Raw genomic sequence first — 18,571 nt, 5'->3', positions numbered from 1 at the left:
TGAACGTCCTCTTGCAGCACTGTGGAGTTTCTCTGGTTGTGTTGTGCTGCTGCAGCTGGAGCAGGTGTTTCTGTCTGGTTCCCCACTTTTCACAGCGATGCTAATCTAATCCTGTCTCCACTTCACTGTGACCTCCTCCACCGATCAGCCTGAAATCTGCTGCTGCTTTATCTGTGGAGCCATAAATAAAACCTGTTGGTTTCCTGCCAGAGTGCAGCAGCCGACAGATGGATGAATCACTGCTGCTGCTGCTGCTGCTCGGTGTCGAATCGATGAGTCGTCGTGTTAAATCGTTAAAGTTTCCACCTAATGACCGGTGTTTTTATTCCAACAGAGAGGGGGCCATCGACCGACTGGTCAACATCTACAAAGACGTCGTGCACAAGACAGGAGTGAGTATCATCTCTGATCTGAACAGACACACACACACCGTCCTCCTCTCTGGAGGTAACAGGAAATGCATTATGGGAAATGAAATGTAGGTAAAAGTCTCGTGTGTGTGTGTTTCCTCCTGCAGGGCTACCTGACTCAGAATGGCTACGTCAACCTGGAGCGCGTGGAGCTGATCATGCAGGCGGTGGGCGTGGCCGAGGACAACATCTTCAAGAAACGCAAAGAGGACGATGTGAGAATTCAGTTTGTTTTATTGAGTCGAAGCTTCAGCTCAGCTTGTCTCTGTTTTTTTTATTTGCAATCAGCTGACAACTCTCTCTCTGTCCTGCAGGAAGGCTTCAAGAGGAGAATGAAGGAGAAACGCAAGAGGATGAAAGTGAGTGAAACGGATGATGGTGCTCGTGGCACAAACTTAATCTGGAGCAGATGTTTGATTATTTGCAAAAGGAAAAAGATGAAAATATTCTCAAATCTCCCACACATTAAAACATAAACATTTTAATCATTTCATTTTCATCCACTGCTCCCGTTTCCCACGATGAAAACGAAATGTTTCAGTTTGATACCAACACTAGGGATCACTGGTTTAAAGCCTGTTTTCCTTTTTGTAAGGTCACCTTTATTTCTGTTTGAACCTTTATTCTACCTGTTTATCCAGTTTCTGGATGTTTTTTATGCTTTTGGTTTTTATCTCTGTCGTATGTTGAATTCTTATGATTCAGATTTAGTGTTTTTGATATAAATCTGCAGCTCCTTATTATCTTGTCATTATTTTGGGCCCTTTTTACCTTTTTATTGAACTCGACTGATGTGTTGCAGTTCACACATACATGCATCGTGCAGTAATATCTAGAGACCGATGCAATTAATAGGGGAAAGATGTAGTAATCCAGAAAGTGCAACATACACTCACTCCTGTACTGTGAACTAGTAGCTCTCTGTTTAAGTATTTCAGTGTTAAGTATTGCTGCTGCAGCCGGGTGCAGCACTGATCGTCCAAGACAAACTTCCCTCCGGGGACAATAAAGTTTATTTTAATTAGATTAGATATGATATCAGTTGGCCACCGTCTCCCTGAGTCTTGACCGTGTTGTTCTCTGTGTTTGTCACTGAAGGCGGAGAAGCAGGGTCCGGCCTACCTGACCACGGGCCAGTTCGCCCCCCAGGCGCTGGGGAGGAGAGACCGACCCGAGCCGGTGCAAAACGCCCGGCACCAGGCCTTCGACATGAGGATGCAGTCCAGGGAGCAACACAACAAGGTACAACGGAGCTGCATGTTAACGTTTGATTTATATTATACATATACAGTATAGTATGTGTGTATTCACAGCTGTGGAAGTATAGAAACTGAGACAAGAACCTTGAGCTCGGTTGTATGAATGGAAACTTTAACTGTGCAGTTTTTTCCTTTTACGTGTTGAAACGTTGAACTGATGTGGATGATTGTGTCGTCTTCCTGCAGGACGCTGCTCAGTCTCTGAAGGCCATGATCAAGAACGGAGGAGGCAACGTGAGTTCTCTCTCATATCACACATAAGTATTATACTGCCGAAGAATCAGATCTGAGTTTTTTCCATTCAGACAAACACTGTTGGGTCCAAAACAAACGTTTCATGGCTTTGATTAACAGTGTAGAAGCTTCATAGTGTTTTTACCCGTCTCATCGAGGGAAATCATGGTTGTTTTTGTTTTGATATGTAAAGCTGTGGCAGAGAAATTAGATGTAATATTAATTTCAAGCTACAAAATTAAATTATATTAAATTAATGAGGTAATTGTGTCTGTAAATAAAAGTCGACAAAAGGGAGAGAGGGAGACATTGATCCACTGATTACTGGATAGTTAATTCATTATTATTGATCACAAATACAGTAATGAGTTGTTCATACGTGTCGGAGATAAACACCAGACTTGGGCTGGGCTGTGTAATGTTTCTCATTAGGACCTGATTGATTGATTTTAAGTAGGGAGGCATTGAATCCAAACCAAATACTGAATCCTACTCTCATCATCATCAGCATTCAACAACATCATACTGTTTTATTCACTTGTAAAAAACAGTGGGCAATAACTTTCACCACTATTTTCCTTTTGAACAGAACATCACTGAACATTTCAGCTTTTATTCAGTCATTCAGTGAACAGTCTTTAGTATTTGTTCTCATTCAAAACAAGAAAGAAAACAAACAAAAAACAGCTGTTTGTTGGTTTAAAATTACAGCGATAGTGATGCTAATTTCCATTAGCCTGTCTATAATGTTTTTCATTATATGTTAGCATCAAGCTAGTGGACTTTTAACTATTTCGTTTGTGGTAATGGCAGTGATGCTGTGCTGAGAGTGATTTGAACATTGATTGTCGTTGAGCAAGGGCAGAAAAACTTGCTGTAATTTTTGGCGGTGTTGCTACGTCGCCGTGCGTAGGGTTCGGTTCGGTTGGTTGGATGGTTGGATGGTTAAGTCTCTCTGAGGAAACATGTGATCTTTGCTCCTGTTCATGTGAAAAGTTGTTCATCGTTCTTGTGTGAGAGGAAAAACAACTCGACTGATTTAAATTTCTGTACCTCGTCATCGTGTTTTAACCTTTTCTCATGGATATTTCTCGTTGGACAGCGTGCGTGTGTATGTGTGTGTTTGAATGCCGGTTGAAACCGTCCTTCAGCTCAGTTCACGGCCGTGATTCTATTTAAAGTGCGTGTTAAGCTGTTAAACGTGTACGGCTGTAAGTATATGGAGCAACAATAGCAGGACAAACATTAGCACATGAATGAGGGAGCAGAGAAAAGGAAGCTCAGTGGCCAAGGTGATGAGCTGCTCTTCTTCTTCATCTTCATCTGACATGTGACTGTCCTACTCTCACATTGTTCACTGTTTTATAACATATTATAGATTTAACTAAGACAAGATAACATTGGCTTCACAGTATGAATATTCTCTGAAATGTGCTTGAATAAGTTCATTTTAATTTATACTGCAACTAAACAGGTCTTAATAACCTGAACCTGCATAGCTGTTTTATTTATTCTGCTTTGAAGTGGTTCATTGAAATAATCACAGAAAGAGAAGAGGCATTTATTCAATTCCAGTGAAAACAGGATGCAAATAAATAAAATTGAATAAATAAAATCCACATAAAATAAGACCAGAACAGCTCAAAGAGTTTAGATTCATCACGACAGCTTTAGTCCTTGATTCTTTCTTTTCTTTAGTTTGTTTATCTTCACATTTATAAAGCTCTGACTCTGGCTGCTGCTTCAGAAAATGGTGCAACTTTTACTTTGAAAATCATTAACATTAACGTTCATGTTGGTGAATCTTTTCTAATAAAGAAAGTTTGAGTCGTTATGTTGATTATAATAGTTGGTGCATTGCTCTGAGGCTTGCACACAACTTTAAAAGAAAAAAGAGAGATTGTCCCAGTGAAAACGGGACATGAATAAAAACAAAAATAAAATCCATAAAATCAACCAAAAGAGTATCGTTTAGACTGAACTCTTAATTTGAAAACCGTTAACATGAACGTCCATGTTGGTGAAACTTTTCTAATAAAGCAAACTGAGTCATTGAAGTTACGTTTGAATATTTGGCGCAAAATCACAGACGAAGGAGACTTGGACACAAATTTATGAAGAAAAAAAAAAAGAATGTCCAAATGAAAATAGGAAGCAATTCAAAACCAAAACAAAATAGAATCCATAAAATAAGATCAAATCGGCTAAAAGAGTTCAGTTTATTCTTCACATTTTATATAAGTGTCTGTCGTTATTAGCGGCTTCAGGAAACAGTGCAACTCTTAATTTGAAAATCAAACATTAATATCCATGTTGATGAAGTTGAAGTTATTGATCAGTTTGTTATGGTATTTGGTTCTGTACGACATAAAGTTCCTTCTTCTTTTGATGCGTTTCCTATCCGTCTTTCTCTCTCAGTCGTCTGCAGGGCCGAGCGACGACAACCGCGGCGTGAAGAGGAAAGCTGACGACAGCGACAGTGAGCCGGAGCCCGAGGACAACGTCAGGTAAACCTGGGAGGGGGGCGGAGTCGCAACGAGTCGCCACAGCTCTGAGGGTGGAAACGATTCTGATGCACATGGCTAAAACTACATTACCCAGAGTGCAACTCAACCACACAACAGCAGCTCAGCCGGAGGTTTCTCATGACATCACAACGCTGGTTTAAATCTGATTTGAATCTGGACACATTAATGTAAAGACATGGAGGAAAATATTCCACATTTATGATTTTAATTATTATTTTTTTATCCACAAAGAAACTTCACAGTTCTGAGTGAGACTTTTTAAGTAAAAAACGGATAAAGGAAAAGAGGAAAAATACTTAATTCAGGTTCATCACCATCACCATCAACCTGCCTGCTGCTCTAAAACCTTTGTTTTGTTCACAGTTTGTTCTTTAACTTAAAAAAAACCATCAACAGTAGTGGTGTTGCACTTTCACTGGACCCACGTTTCTTTTCGATTACGATTCACTAGTCTACGATTCAGCTTGGTTCGATTATACGATGCATCACATCCTCAATTTTGCCACACAGGACATGTTTGTTCTGATGATACAAGTCAGCAGCTGTAAAACACAAGGATGTGGGACATTGAAACATCCTGGGACGTTATGAAACGATTATTTTCGGCTCGGGCTGCAACTAACGATTATTTTCATTATCCATTAATCTGTCGATTATTTAAACGATTAATCGATTAGCTGTTTGGTCAATAAAATGTTGAAAAACAAACCACCAGACGACGTCCTCAAATGTCTTGTTTTGTCCACAAACCAAAGAGAGACTCAGTTTATTGTCATAAAGGAACAAAGAAACCAGAAATATTCACATTGAAGAAGCTGAAATCAGAGAATTTTGACTTTTTTTTTTCGTAAAAACTACTCGATTATCAAAATAGTTGATTCATTTAATAACCGATTATTGTTCGATGAATCGATTAAATGTTGCAGCTCTATTTTCGGCGCCCCTAATCAACAGGTCAAAAACAAAAAAAACGGATCAGTTATTGGATCAATACTCCATCTTTAAAAAAGTTATATATATATATTTTAATGAACTCTTGACTCTTCCAGAGCCTGTGCTGGTGAAGTAGGAGGTGTTCACTGTGTGTGTGTGTGTTAATAGTGAGTCTTCAGAGAGTGAAGATGGAGTTAACAAACAGAAGCAGAGAGAAGGACTCATTAATGCCACCGCGCTGCAGCACAAGCTGTTTAACTCCCTGCCACCTCCTCTACACACACACACACACACACACACACACACACACACACACACACACACACACACACACACACACACACACACTTAAACACACACTCCTCTGGCGAGCAGCTCCCTCTCTCCTCCCTCAGCATGTGATTAATATGGAAAGCAGGAATATTGGAGTAAATTCCTCTGTGACGCACTCGTCAAAGCTGCTAAATCCGCGGGGCTAAATTGGTATTCATGGAGGCTTTCCTCTCAGGAGCGGCGCTCCCTGCGGACGCTCCCGCCATCCAGCTCACAGATGCCGGACCGGCCTTGATTACCATGTGAGCAGGAACGGCATCGCCACATCCACCACCAAGAAGTCAAAGCCATTAAACTATTCCAGAGAGGAAGTTGATGCAGATTTCTTTTCTCTTCTCTCAGTGAATAAATAGAACAGAGCAGAGCAGCAGCATCTTAATGCATCGTTCAGATTTATTCACATTATAAACATCTGATTGATTCATCACTCACAGTTACTGTACAGAGGAGGAGGAGAAGGAGGAGGGGTTCAACAGCAGGAACAGCTGGAGTGTCAAAGCCACCAGGTGTTAATGTTCATTATGTACATAGGTATCTTCATGTTAAATCCAGCTGGAGAAGGAGCTGTAAGCATGAGATGGTGAAACACTCTGAAACACCACAATAATAACTGTACATAAATTTTTTTTCTGTGAAAAACTATGGCGGGCTGGATAAAATAAAATCCACATAAAATAAGATCAGAACAGCTCAAAGAGTTTAGATTCATCACGACAGCTTTAGTCCTTGATTCTTTCCTTTCTTTCGTTTGTTTGTCTTCACATTTAAAAAGCTCTGACTCTGGCTGCTGCTTCAGAAAATCGTCCCCACTTGGACAACATTTTGAAAAAACATCAGAAATACCCAAATAATTGTTCTGAGACTGAATAATGTTACTTTCTTAGTCAATGTATGTTCAAATTAGGGTCAGTGGCATGAATTGTTTGAAAAATTTTGGATACATTTCTGGAAAAAGTGGTAAAAATTTCTCAAAAGTAAAAAAAAAAAAAAAAAATTCTAGAAAAACTGGTGAAATTTCTAACCCCCCAAAAAATCTGGAAAAAAAGTAAAAAAAATTCTAGAAAAATCAGATAAAATTTCTGAAAAGAAAGTTTAAAAAAGAGTTTAAACATCTTCTAGAAAAACATGCAAAAAAAAGTAAAAAAATAAAATATCTAAAATAAAGTTGAAAAATGTTTCTAGAAAATTTCGCTAAAAATTAACAAAATTTCCAGGATAAAATTGGTAAAATTTCTAGAAAAAACAGGTCAAATTTCGCAAAAAAAAACTTTCAAAATTTCCAGGATAAAAATGGTAAAATTTTTTAGAAATAACAGGTACAATTTTACAAAAATAAATAAATAAACTTACAAAATTTCCAGGATAAAACAGGTAAAATTTCTAGAAAAAATTGGTAAAATTTTGCAAAAAAAAAAATAACTTACAAAATGTCCAGGATAAAAATGGTACATTTTTGACTTAAAATGTCAAACTGTGTCCAGATGCAGCTGCTGAAGTGGATCAAACTGATTCAGATTCAACAGAGACGCTACAGTGGAAGTTTCAGTTTTATCTGATACCTTGTGTGCTCTGCAGAACGGCTTTAAAGTCGACTTGGTTCATCATCGTACTGTGACTGTTGTTGTTGTAGTGAAGTGTGTGTGTGTGTGACCGTGTGTGTGCTGCAGGCTGTGGGAGGAGGGCTGGAAGCAGAGATACTACAAGACCAAGTTTGACGTGGACGTGAGCGACGAGGACTTCAGGAAGAAGGTGGTGCAGTCGTACGTGGAGGGACTCTGCTGGGTGCTGCGCTACTACTACCAGGTACACACAGTACACACAGTACACACACACTACTACTACCAGGTACACACAGTACACACACTACTACTACCAGGTACACAACAACCACCACACAGCCACAACCACACCGTGTAATAGTGTGTACACTCTCTTTGATAGAAGATGCAGGTGAACTATAAACACTCAGGGTCACGTGACCCAGAGCAGCGTTGTGACCAATGATCCAGTTTCCTACTCGACTCAAAGTTTCTTCAGAACCAGTAGATTCTGGTTCTGACTGAGACGTTTTACTTCTTATCCTCCTCCTCTTCCTTTTCCTTCTCCCCTTCCTTCTCTCTCCTCCTCTTCCTCTCCCTCCTTCTCCTCTTCTTCCTCCTCCCTTCTTTTCTCCCTCTTCCTCCTCCCTCCTTTTCTCCCTCTTCCTCTTCCTCCCTCCTCCTCCTCTGCCTCTCCTCCTCCTCCTTCTTCCTCCCTCCTCCTCTCCCTCCTCCTCTACCCCCTCCTCTTCTTTTTCTTCCTCCTCTTCCTCCTCTCCCCCTCCCCCCCCTCCTCTTCCTCCTCCCTTCTCCTCCCTCTTCCTTCCCCTCCTCCCTCCTCCTCCTCCTCTCTCCTCTTCCTCCTCCTCCTCTTCCTCCCTCCCTCCTCCTCTCCCTCCTCTCCCTCCTCCTCCTCCCCCCTCCTCTTCCTCCTCCTCCTCCCCCTCCCTCTTTTCCTTCCTTCCCCTCCTTCCTCCCTCCTCTCCCTGCTTCTCCTCTCCTCCTCCTCCTCTCCTCTCCTCTCTCCTCCTCCCTCTCCTCCTCTCTCCTTCCCCTCCTCCTCCTCCTCCTCCTCCCTTCCTCCTCCTCCTCTCTCCTCCTCCTCCTCCTCTCCCTCCTCCTCTCTCATCTCCCTCCTCCTCCCCCTCCTCCTCCTGTTTACCATGTGATTATTCACTAAACCGTGTTGCTGTTGTATAATATTGATCTTTATGTAGAGATGAAATAAGGAGTCGCCGCTGAGCCGAGGGGATTTGTTCTCGCTCGCCAGAACCCGAAGCCCGTCGTCGTCTCTGGGGGCCGTTCTTGGTTTGAATTCATTAACGCGCTCCTCGAGCCGGGAGAGGAGGGGAGGGGGGGGGGGGGACGTGTCTGTGCCGCGCTGCCACACATTCACGGTCGTGTCCGTGCGGCGCCGTAGAGTTATGATCACACACACCTCTCGGAGAGTTCATCACAAAAACACAAAAGACTGAAGACAGAGACTCACTCTGCTCTGTGTCTGTTTCAGCTGCGTAACCCTGAGCAAAAGTGGCTTTTATATAAAACCTGTTGTAGTTTTTTATTTAATGTTTTTAATTTTTTTATATATAAAGAAAAAAACAAATGTCATTAAAAGACAAACTCGACAGAAACCAGAAGAGTTTTTTCCTTAAAGCGGCTCCGTGTGTTAAAAATCTATATTTTTCTCATTTTATTCTCAGTAGAAAGATAAAAATATGTATTATTAAGAATCACACAGTGAGTGTTGTGAGTGGCTCATTGTTAATAAGTGGTTTAATATCAGAGAGCTCTCACCACACGCTCAGATGTCACTTCATTAGGAACACACAACGGCTGTTTAAGACAATAGTTTAGTTTATTTATCATGTCTTCTTTCAGAAAAGTCTAAAGAAATGGTAGAAAATCCACATTAAGGTTTTTATTTTACTTCATTTTGTCTCTTTCGTCAGTAGATTTCTCCTAGATTGACCAAATTTAACATGCTACTGTGACATACTGTGCTGTGTGTGTTGTCTGGCCCATGTCATGTCAGGTATCATTGTAAAGCTTTTTTCTCTCCTGAACAATTATTAATGTTCCAAAAATGGTCATTTCCACCGTATCCGCAACATATCGTAAAAGTACGATTTACATTAACAATCTATGTAATTTTACAGTACAAGTCTTTAAAGGCCGTTTTCTCAGAAAGAGTTTTTCCAAACTCAGACTCTGAGCTGGAAATCTCCACTTCAGCAGCACTTACAGACACCAAACCTTCCAGTTTGATCCCTTTCTATATTCTGAAGGTTTTTACCGAGGGGATTGTTGATATATCATTCACAGCCTGATTTATACAACATTTTATTCCTATAAAAACATGACGAAATGTGATGTTTTTAGGGCTGGTGACAGTATTTTCTCATTTACAGAGTGATAAAAAGAGATATCCAAAATCCCCTCTGTAAAAACTTCTGACTCTAATATGTCAACAAAATAAAACAAGAATTTTGAAAGAAGCTTTATCCATTGTTCAGATTTCTGTTCTGGAAATATATGCAAATTAGTGCATATTTAATTAGATATTGCCTCATTTACATATGTAAACATAAAATTAGACAAAACTTGTAATACAAAAACATATGTCTTAATGTGAGTGATAAACTTGGGAAGTTTCATGGTGATATCTGTTAGTTTAAGTTTTACCCTATTCACCTGTAGTGTCTCATCTTATGTTATCAAGGGACATTGTGCAATAACATTAATCATTTACAAGACATGAGGAGATGGTTATATGGCTATAATGCTAATGTCTATCTGTAGTAATAAATAAAGTAATAAATCTAATGTTTAGTCAAGTCCACCTCCGTAAAGCGTCTCTTTTCACAGAGTTGAATAAATCTTTGAGTCTTTATATAAACTGAATTTTCATCAGATAGACGTTAACATTATAATAGTATGAATGAAAACAAAAACACACTTATTCAATCTTTTCATAGTTTAAAGCCACAGTCGATATGAAGCAGTTCAGCGAATAACAAATTAGAAATGTAAAAAAACATAAACCATCCATCTTCCTTTGTGTTTGACTTTTATTTAGAAATTTCTGCTCAGACTCCTTTTATTCCTCATGTTTTTATAAAATAGTGTTTTTCAATGTGCATTTTTTTTCCTCTAAACGCATTTTACCGTATTTTTAATCCAGGCAGCCTCAGAATTTAACCTATTTTTTTATTCTATTTAACCAGGATATCGCTGAATAATTAAATAAAAAATAAAAAATCTGTATATTTCAGACACTCGCTGATTGATTTTGAACAGAACTTTTATAATTCAATCTTAATAATTGATATGAAATTTAAAATTAGGGACTTTTCTGTCTAAAAATGACAACACAGACTAACGTTTATTCACTCTGATTAAAAATGTTGCATCTTTCCTTTATCTCTTTCTATCAGTCGTTATGAAACGGGACAGTAAAATGTTATTTTTTTAGTTGTTTTCATCATCGTTGTCTTCGTTGTCGTCGTCATGGTTTTTTTCTGGTCTTTGACCCGTCGGCCACAGTCACAAATGAGTTTCTCCTCCAGACAAAACCGTGTCGTCATATTACCATAAATGATCTGTCGCCATTTATTTGAAGGTGGAGATCGGAGCCTCCTCCACCTTTTATCATGGTAAAGTCCCGTATTATCATCTGAATGAGCGTCTGTAATAATAGAGTGGTGGCGGCGGTGGTGGTGGTGGTGGTGTGAGCTTTGAAACCAGATTTTGAGGCCGAGATGTGAAGATTGGTGGGTTTTCATGGAGGAGGAACCGTTCGCCTCAGAGGTGGATTGTGGGAAGTGAAGGTCGTTCTTTTTGCTGTTTGCTTTAGGGAGGATAAGTGCCACAAAACAGCGGGGTTGTTTTTCAGGTGCAACAGCCTCTCAGCAGGTGTCGCAGCCCATTCTGTCCCACTGACTCTGTCTACACTTTGTCTCTCTGTGTCTTGGGTTTTGGAAAGTGCAGCAGCAGCAGCAGCGACAACAACAAGAGACAGACGGTGATTTAATATTTTTGAGCCCGATCTGAATTCAGGCTCGTTGAGGTTTTTAAATGTCAGACTGGATTTGAAGCTTTGAGCTGCTGAAGTGGGAAAAAGGGCAAAGAAAATCTGTTTTATTTCCATTTTGCTTCCGTTTTTTTTTATTTTTCTTTTCTCTTGCTCAGTCGTCAGGACGCCAGCAATGTAGAGCAGATACATCTCAACAGTTTTCATAACAATAACCTACATTTTATCTTGGTTATTACCATGTGTTTGTCTTGTGTTGTGATGCATCTCCTCCGGTGAACAGTCAGCGCTCCAGACTACGTTTTGTTTTTCTTTCTCGGAGCACAGAGACCCCCTAGATTTAAATTATAGGAGTGCAAGCAGAAAGTTTTGGGGCGAACACTGTAAATCGACTTGCTCAGCAAATATTCACAAATATTCCTTTTCATTCATGATCCTCACACACACTGACCTGTCACCCGTAATTGCAGAATTCAGATGGTTACTTACTTCCATGTTTCACCAGTGTTAACACAAATAGAAACAAAAAAACAGCAAATTTACTGGTTGAAACATTTAGGGGCAACATTTAGAAACAGTGACGGGATGAAGAAATCTACCGTCCACTGTCTCGTCTTCTTCATCCAGCACCAGTTGTGTTGAGATTTATGAGTCGATGAATAATCTTTGCTGCAAAGCTGCACACAGATCGAGACTTAATTCAACATTTACAGCACTTACTACAGGGACATTTTAAACTGCAACAGTTTTTCTTCACAGTATATAAAGACAGAACTCCTGTCTGATTGAATAATGAGTTGCAGTAGAGTTGATAGATAAATAAAGTAATTCTGATGTTTTTCTGAATGAGTAATAGTCTAAAACCCCAAAACAATTATGCTCAGCCACATGATAGGTCCAAATCAACACTATTTTATGTACAGTACTCATTATTGTAATTTATTTTATAGTGCACATAGCCTTAGTGTTTTTATTTTACTCTTTTAATGGACTGGGTTTTATCCTATTTTATCTTTATCTTGTCATGTTTTATCTGTGATGTGAGTGAATGTTTCCTGTCAGTGCATAAAGCAAATTACAATCAATATGGCGATTAAAGCAGATATCAGCTTCACGGCCGTTTCGGCTAATGCTGCGTTCAAGGCAGGCTTTTGAAACCGTAAGTTACAGCTTCAAGTCACAACTACGACTTGGTAGCGTTCCAGGTAACCCGTAGCTCGTGTTTTTACCATCCTGTTGTCTGTGAAAGTTCCCTATAACGGCCACTCGTAACTTCCAACCCGTGAACTCGTACCAGATCGAACTGGTATGACTTCACAGGAAGGAAAAACACAAAGTACGAGTTTCTTTGAACGCACCATGAGTTAGCAGCCCCCGCCCTTGTCAGGCATCAATTGGTCCTCGTGCTACGTCACCACATTCACGCGCATCCCTTGGCTGCACACACAGCCCTTCATGCCGTTCTCTCTCCTCATTGGATAACACTTGTATCCCACAAGGAAAATTTTCTCCTCGGGTTACAGCAGAGCAGAGTGACGGAGAGAGAGACTCGTGTTTAGGCTGAAATACTTCATGTAAGTGATTGCTGACGGAAAATAGGACTATTTAGGACTTATATTAACAAAAACATTCCACTGATATCTGCTTTAAGTATTGAATCTTGAATCTTAATCTGACGCAAAAGAATCAACAAATCTTCACATTTTTGGTCTTTAAACTTACTTACATTACCAATAGTTAATCAAATTATAGTTTCTATGACAATCTACTGATAATTGCAGCTCCACTACAAATAAACTCACCAATAAGATGATGAAGTGAACAGATTAACTATAAAGAAATGTTGAATTTCTTCACATGGAGATTAAATCTGAAGCATGATGATGTGTTGGAGCCACAGGACTGATGGATTTTCCTCTGACACGTTAAGTATCTGTGTATCTGTGTGTTGACTTGCAGGGCTGCGCTTCCTGGAAATGGTACTTCCCCTTTCACTACGCTCCGTTCGCCTCCGACTTCAAAGACATCAAAGAGATGTTCACCGATTTCGAGAAGGAGACCAAACCAGTAAGAGCTTTTTCCTCCTCCTCCTCCTCCTCCTCCTCCTCCTCCCAGCAAATGTAGGTTAGAGGCTCACTTTACCCAAGGTCATGCTGTCCAACCCTATTTTTTATTACTTTTCACTTTAAACTGAATTTTTTTAAATAAGAAATAAACACGAGCACAATATTTGAAGACATCCTCGTCAAAATAAAATCTTCTTGACAACAAATATTCTTTAAATCCTGATCTAATTTGGTCACATTACCATCCCGTGGAGTACATACAAGTGTGTAAATGTTGTGTCTGTTGTTGTGTTTGTGCAGTTTAAGCCCCTGGAGCAGCTGATGGGAGTTTTTCCTGCTGCCAGCGGCAACTTCCTCCCTGAAACATGGAGGAGCCTCATGTCCAACCCAGTGAGTTTCAAACGATCCATGTTCCTTCCTTCGATCCCATCTACCTTTATACTGTATGGAGCTTTGATAGAAAGATCTACCTTTATACTGTGAAAATGTTAGGAAACCTTGAATAAACTTTGAAAAACTTCCATTCAGTGAAGATCTGATTGTGTGTAAAGTATTTGATTATAGTATTAAATCATTCAGAAAGATCTTGTAGAGAAGTTTGACCTTTATTTAAATATAAGTTTTTCTAAGTTGTCGTACGTTTCCTCTGACTCAGGTTTCCTCCATCATCGACTTCTACCCTGACGACTTTGCCATTGATCTCAATGGGAAGAAGTACGCCTGGCAAGGTGAGTCACGAGACGGGTCATCATATTACTGACTGTCATTCAAACTGAGTTATCTCCACACTTTGACTAAACTTCAGACTCTTCAAGTTAAAAATGTTCTATCCATTTTAGGATGATTTTTTGTGTGGGGGGGGTTTCTTAAGAGTCACACAAAGGCTAAAAATGTTTTTACAAACTTTCCTCCTCATAAAGGACAACGTTTTGAGAAGTTTTGCTTTTGTTGTGGGATAAAAGTCCTTTTCTTTATGTTGTTGAGAACCTCTCAGGGTGAAAGGTTCAAATCCAATCGTCCAAAACTTGAAGAACATTAATTGAGACTCTCGTTACAGTCAGGATTCACTTTGTCTGTTTTTTTTTTGCTTTTATTTTGAAGGCGTGGCCCTGCTGCCGTTTGTGGATGAACGTCGACTGAGGGCGGCTCTGGCCGACGTCTACCCCGACCTCACAACCGAGGAAGGTGAGAGCACGAGTCCCACAGTTCATCACAGCTGCTGTTACAGCTGCAGCTCTGTCACAGCTCAGAGTTTATGGTTTTACATTAACGTTTAATGTCAAGTTGTCCGTTTGGCTCAGTGGTTAACAACAGAAAGTGAGAAGAACTGATGATTCATGTGTCACACAACATGTTTCCTCTTGTTGCAGTGAAGAGGAACAGCCTCGGGGCCGACGTGCTGTTCATCAGTAAAACTCACCCGCTCGCCGACTTCATCCAGGAACTTTACCGCACAGAGTGCAGCGAGGTAACTGATGTTTAACACCCAGACAGGAAGTGTGAACTGTGAACTAGTGTTGTAGTCAAGACCGAGACCGTCACTGTATCCAGTCCCAGTCCTCATAATAATAATCATGTGTCTTGATATTTACATTATTCCTCCTCAGCTAAAAAGAAAATATGATTTGATGTAAAATCTAAACCATACGTAATGTAATTTTCTAATCAACCAAAGGGGGGCCCAGCAGAGAAAGTTTGGGAACCACTGCTATTAGTACAACTATTTGAATTATCTGGAACTTAGTGAATTACGTCACATAAACCAAAGTGAGACAGAGACACAGAGACATTTGTGGTTAAAAAAACAACAACAAAGTAGAAAAGAAGACTTAATTGTCATTGTACAGCTTCACAATGAAACTCTGTTGGCACCTCTCAGGCTTGCAATAAATCAATCAAACAGACGATCAATAAAACGAGAAGCAAGACAATGTGAAAGCAGATAAAAAATAAATGAATATGATCAGTAGCAGCAGTATAGAAATCATCACTTCATGTAAAACCAGCAGCAAGGTTCTGCAGTACAGTGCAAAGATGATGCAGCTGTGGTCTTGACTGAAAGTCCAGCTCAAACAATCCAATCCATTTTATTTATAAAGCACACTTAAATAAACACAAATGTTTCCAAAGTGCTGCACAGTAAAATTAAAACCATAAAACATACTAAAAAGGCAAAAATACTAAAGTTAAAAAACATAATAGATAAATAAATAGACTGTCTACCTCAGATAAAATGTCTGTGCACATAAAATCAATGACCTACGTAGCTTTAAAAGCCTAAGAAAAGAGAAACAAAACCAAGACCTTGAAGATGTGACTCAAGACCGGTCTGAGTTCTACAACACGAGTGTAAACTGATCTAACTGTTCGCTGCTGTTACAGTCGCTCAGTGTAAATATAATAGAATCAATGTGGAAACTAAAACTTTGTCTCATTATTACACAAACGCTTCTGGACTTTATTTAACTGTAGAAGAGACTGTGACCACGTTTCTTACAACTGGACTATTTAGCAGAAGGACACAACTATATAAATATGTAGCTGTGCAATCACACACATACACACACACACACAGTCAGCTGTGGTGTGTGTGTGTGGTTTTGCAGGTGTTGGATGTCGTCGTGGTGATTATACATTTTGTTTATTTAACTCACTGGTTGAAAACGTCTTAATGAGCAGCAGCAAATAAAACTGAAAACGCTGTCGTTAGTCTCCAGAGGCAAAAAAAAAAAAAAAAGGCTCATATGAAGTTTTTGTTTGTTTTTTATGATTTTTTAAAAGTGTTACTTACAAATCAAATAGATTATTGATCAATTTGATTGATTATTATTATAATATCGTACTTTTAACAGTAGATGGAGGTGTAACATTTGTCCCAGTGTAGCTCTGAGCAGCTCGCGGCTCTGCTCCGCCGTTCTAAAAACAACTTGCACCGACAATTAAAGGTAACGAACCTACTGCTATGACTATAGGGATTATGGCAATGGGCCAATTTGCCAAAATGTTGAACTATCCCTTTTAATGATGCACTGTATGTTCAGCTTTCTGTGCAAGTCATACTTCGTCTAACTTAAGTGTCTGTATTTTCCCACGGTCAGTAAACATCTCTCTGTCTCCTCCAGGGCACTGAGATCCCTGCAGAGCTTTGCCATGGAATCCAAGGTACATTAAATCTTGATGACGACCCGATTCTACCAGATAAGTAAGGAACGCCGCCGGCTTCACTCTTCACTCTCTCTTCAGTTTGTCCCACACGTTGTTGTTGTTTTATCTGACTGATGATCGACGGCTGCTCCTCTCGCTCCGACTCTAACGACTTTAACCTCTCGTCCGTTGATTCAGTTGTGTTGTTGTGTTGTTTCCGTCAGGGCGGTGACGTCGCCCATCCCCATGCTGAGGGACATCGCACAGAACAGCTCGGTCGGGTAAGAAGAACCATGTTTCCATCAGCCTGTTTAGTTATTGAAGAGGACCAGTCAAAGCTCAAACCGTCGGGAAATGACGAGAGAATTAGTGACGGGAATATGACGTTTCTGTTTTAACCATTTAAAGGGATAGTTCACCCAAAATTCAAATTTCACTCATTATCTACTCACCCTCATGTGGACTAAGAGCTGGGAGAAGTTTCAGAGTCCTCCGTGGCTTCTCTGAGTTACAGCGGGGCTCCGTGCAGCGCTGCATGTCCATATGACGGTTGAGAACGGAGCTCACTTTTCTTTGTCCACAAAGACACACCAAAAAACATCCAAATACCTCCATGCTGCTCGTCTGTAATGTCCGTCTTGTATTGAAGCCCCGACATGAGAAATTGTTCAGAAAAAAATGAAATAAGTCTATGTTTTAAGCTTGTTTGTAGCAGCACTGGGAGCTTCCGCAACAAACAAGCTTAAAATATAGACTTATTTAATTTTTTTCGGGACAATTTCTCATGTCGGGGCTTCAATACAAGAGGGACATTACATACGAGCAGCATGGAGGTATTTGGATGTTTTTTGGTGTGTCTTTTTGTTATGAAGACAGTTGGTATCCATTTGCAACCGTTATATGGACATGCACTGCTATGCCGAGACCCCCTGTAACTCAGAGAAGCCACGGAGGAAATTTGAATTTTGGGTGAACTATCCCTTTAATGAACAATTGTGGTGTTATGTTTAACATCAACCTGCCAATGGGACTGGGGATGGACATTAGCCACTTGGCTACAATCCCACATATTTACACAAGAGGCAGGACTACAACAATAGACAATGCATCATGATAACACTTTGACATCTTACACAATATATATATACAGCGGGGAAAATAAGTATTGAACGCGTCAACATTTTTCTCAGAAAATATATTTCTAATAGAGCTATTGACATGAAATTTTCACCAGATGTCGGCATCAACCCAAGTAATGCACAGATACAAAGAAATCCGAACATTAATGTCCATAAATTAAGTTATGTGTAATAAAGTGAAATGACACAGGGAATAAGTATTGAACACATGAAGAAAAGGAGGGGCAAAAAGGTATGGAAAGCCAAGAAAACAGCTGGAGTTTGTCAGTATTTAGAATGTAATCCTGTCTCCTATCAGTGCAAAGTAATATCTGCTGGTTTAGTCCTGATTGATGCCTTTTAAAAAGGTTTCTCACCACCAAGGTGTCAGACAATAAGAATTGCATGGTGGGCAATGGCAAAGGGCTGTCTAAGAGCTGTCTAAAGACCTACACAACCTTACTATTGCAAAACAGGAGTCAAAACAATAATCAGAAGGGTTCCCTAACAGTCCAGGACACTGGTGGAGAGCTTCAGACAGACCTGGGATCAGCAGGTACAGTTGTTTCAGAGAAAACAATAAGTAATGCACTCAACTGCCATGGCTTGCATGGTGTGTGTGCATGGAGGCCATGATGGTTGAGTGCATTACTTATTGTTTTCTCTGAAACAACTGTACCTGCTGATTCCAGGTCTTTCTGAAGCTCTCCACCAGTGTCCTGGACTGTTAGGGAACCCTTCTGATTATTGTTTTGACTCTTCTGTTTGAAATCTTTGGCTGCGTAGGTCTTTAGACAGCTCTTAGACAGCTCTTTGCCATTGCCCACCATGCAATTCTTATTGTCTGACACCTTGGTGGTGAGAAACCTTTTTAAAAGGCATCAATCAGGACTAAACCAGCAGATATTACTTTGCACTGATAGGAGACAGGATTACATTCTAAATACTGACAAACTCCAGCTGTTTTCTTGGCTT

The 18,571-nt window shown here is 40.0% G+C and overlaps 1 protein-coding gene across 2 annotated transcripts in view; it reads left to right on the top strand.

Annotated features, from left to right (window-relative positions):
• The window catches only part of xrn2 (5'-3' exoribonuclease 2), a 47,186-nt gene that overhangs the window by 7,209 nt on the left and 21,406 nt on the right, over nt 1-18,571 (top strand). For both annotated transcript variants that reach the window (XM_084000100.1, XM_084000099.1), the window contains exons 12-25: nt 335-392; nt 518-625; nt 725-769; nt 1,509-1,652; nt 1,856-1,903; nt 4,322-4,410; nt 7,365-7,500; nt 13,228-13,335; nt 13,635-13,724; nt 13,990-14,062; nt 14,436-14,519; nt 14,705-14,802; nt 16,457-16,536; nt 16,703-16,759. In XM_084000100.1, the coding sequence (XP_083856226.1) occupies nt 335-392; nt 518-625; nt 725-769; nt 1,509-1,652; nt 1,856-1,903; nt 4,322-4,410; nt 7,365-7,500; nt 13,228-13,335; nt 13,635-13,724; nt 13,990-14,062; nt 14,436-14,519; nt 14,705-14,802; nt 16,457-16,536; nt 16,703-16,759 (1,218 nt within the window). The remainder of the gene's footprint in view (nt 1-334; nt 393-517; nt 626-724; nt 770-1,508; nt 1,653-1,855; nt 1,904-4,321; nt 4,411-7,364; nt 7,501-13,227; nt 13,336-13,634; nt 13,725-13,989; nt 14,063-14,435; nt 14,520-14,704; nt 14,803-16,456; nt 16,537-16,702; nt 16,760-18,571) is intronic.

This window comes from Trachurus trachurus (assembly GCF_905171665.1).
Source record: "Trachurus trachurus genome assembly, chromosome: 24".
Taxonomy (NCBI): Eukaryota; Metazoa; Chordata; class Actinopteri; order Carangiformes; family Carangidae; genus Trachurus; species Trachurus trachurus.
The sequence above is the reverse complement of the archived record's forward strand: the minus strand, read 5'-3'. Positions and strand labels throughout refer to the sequence as shown.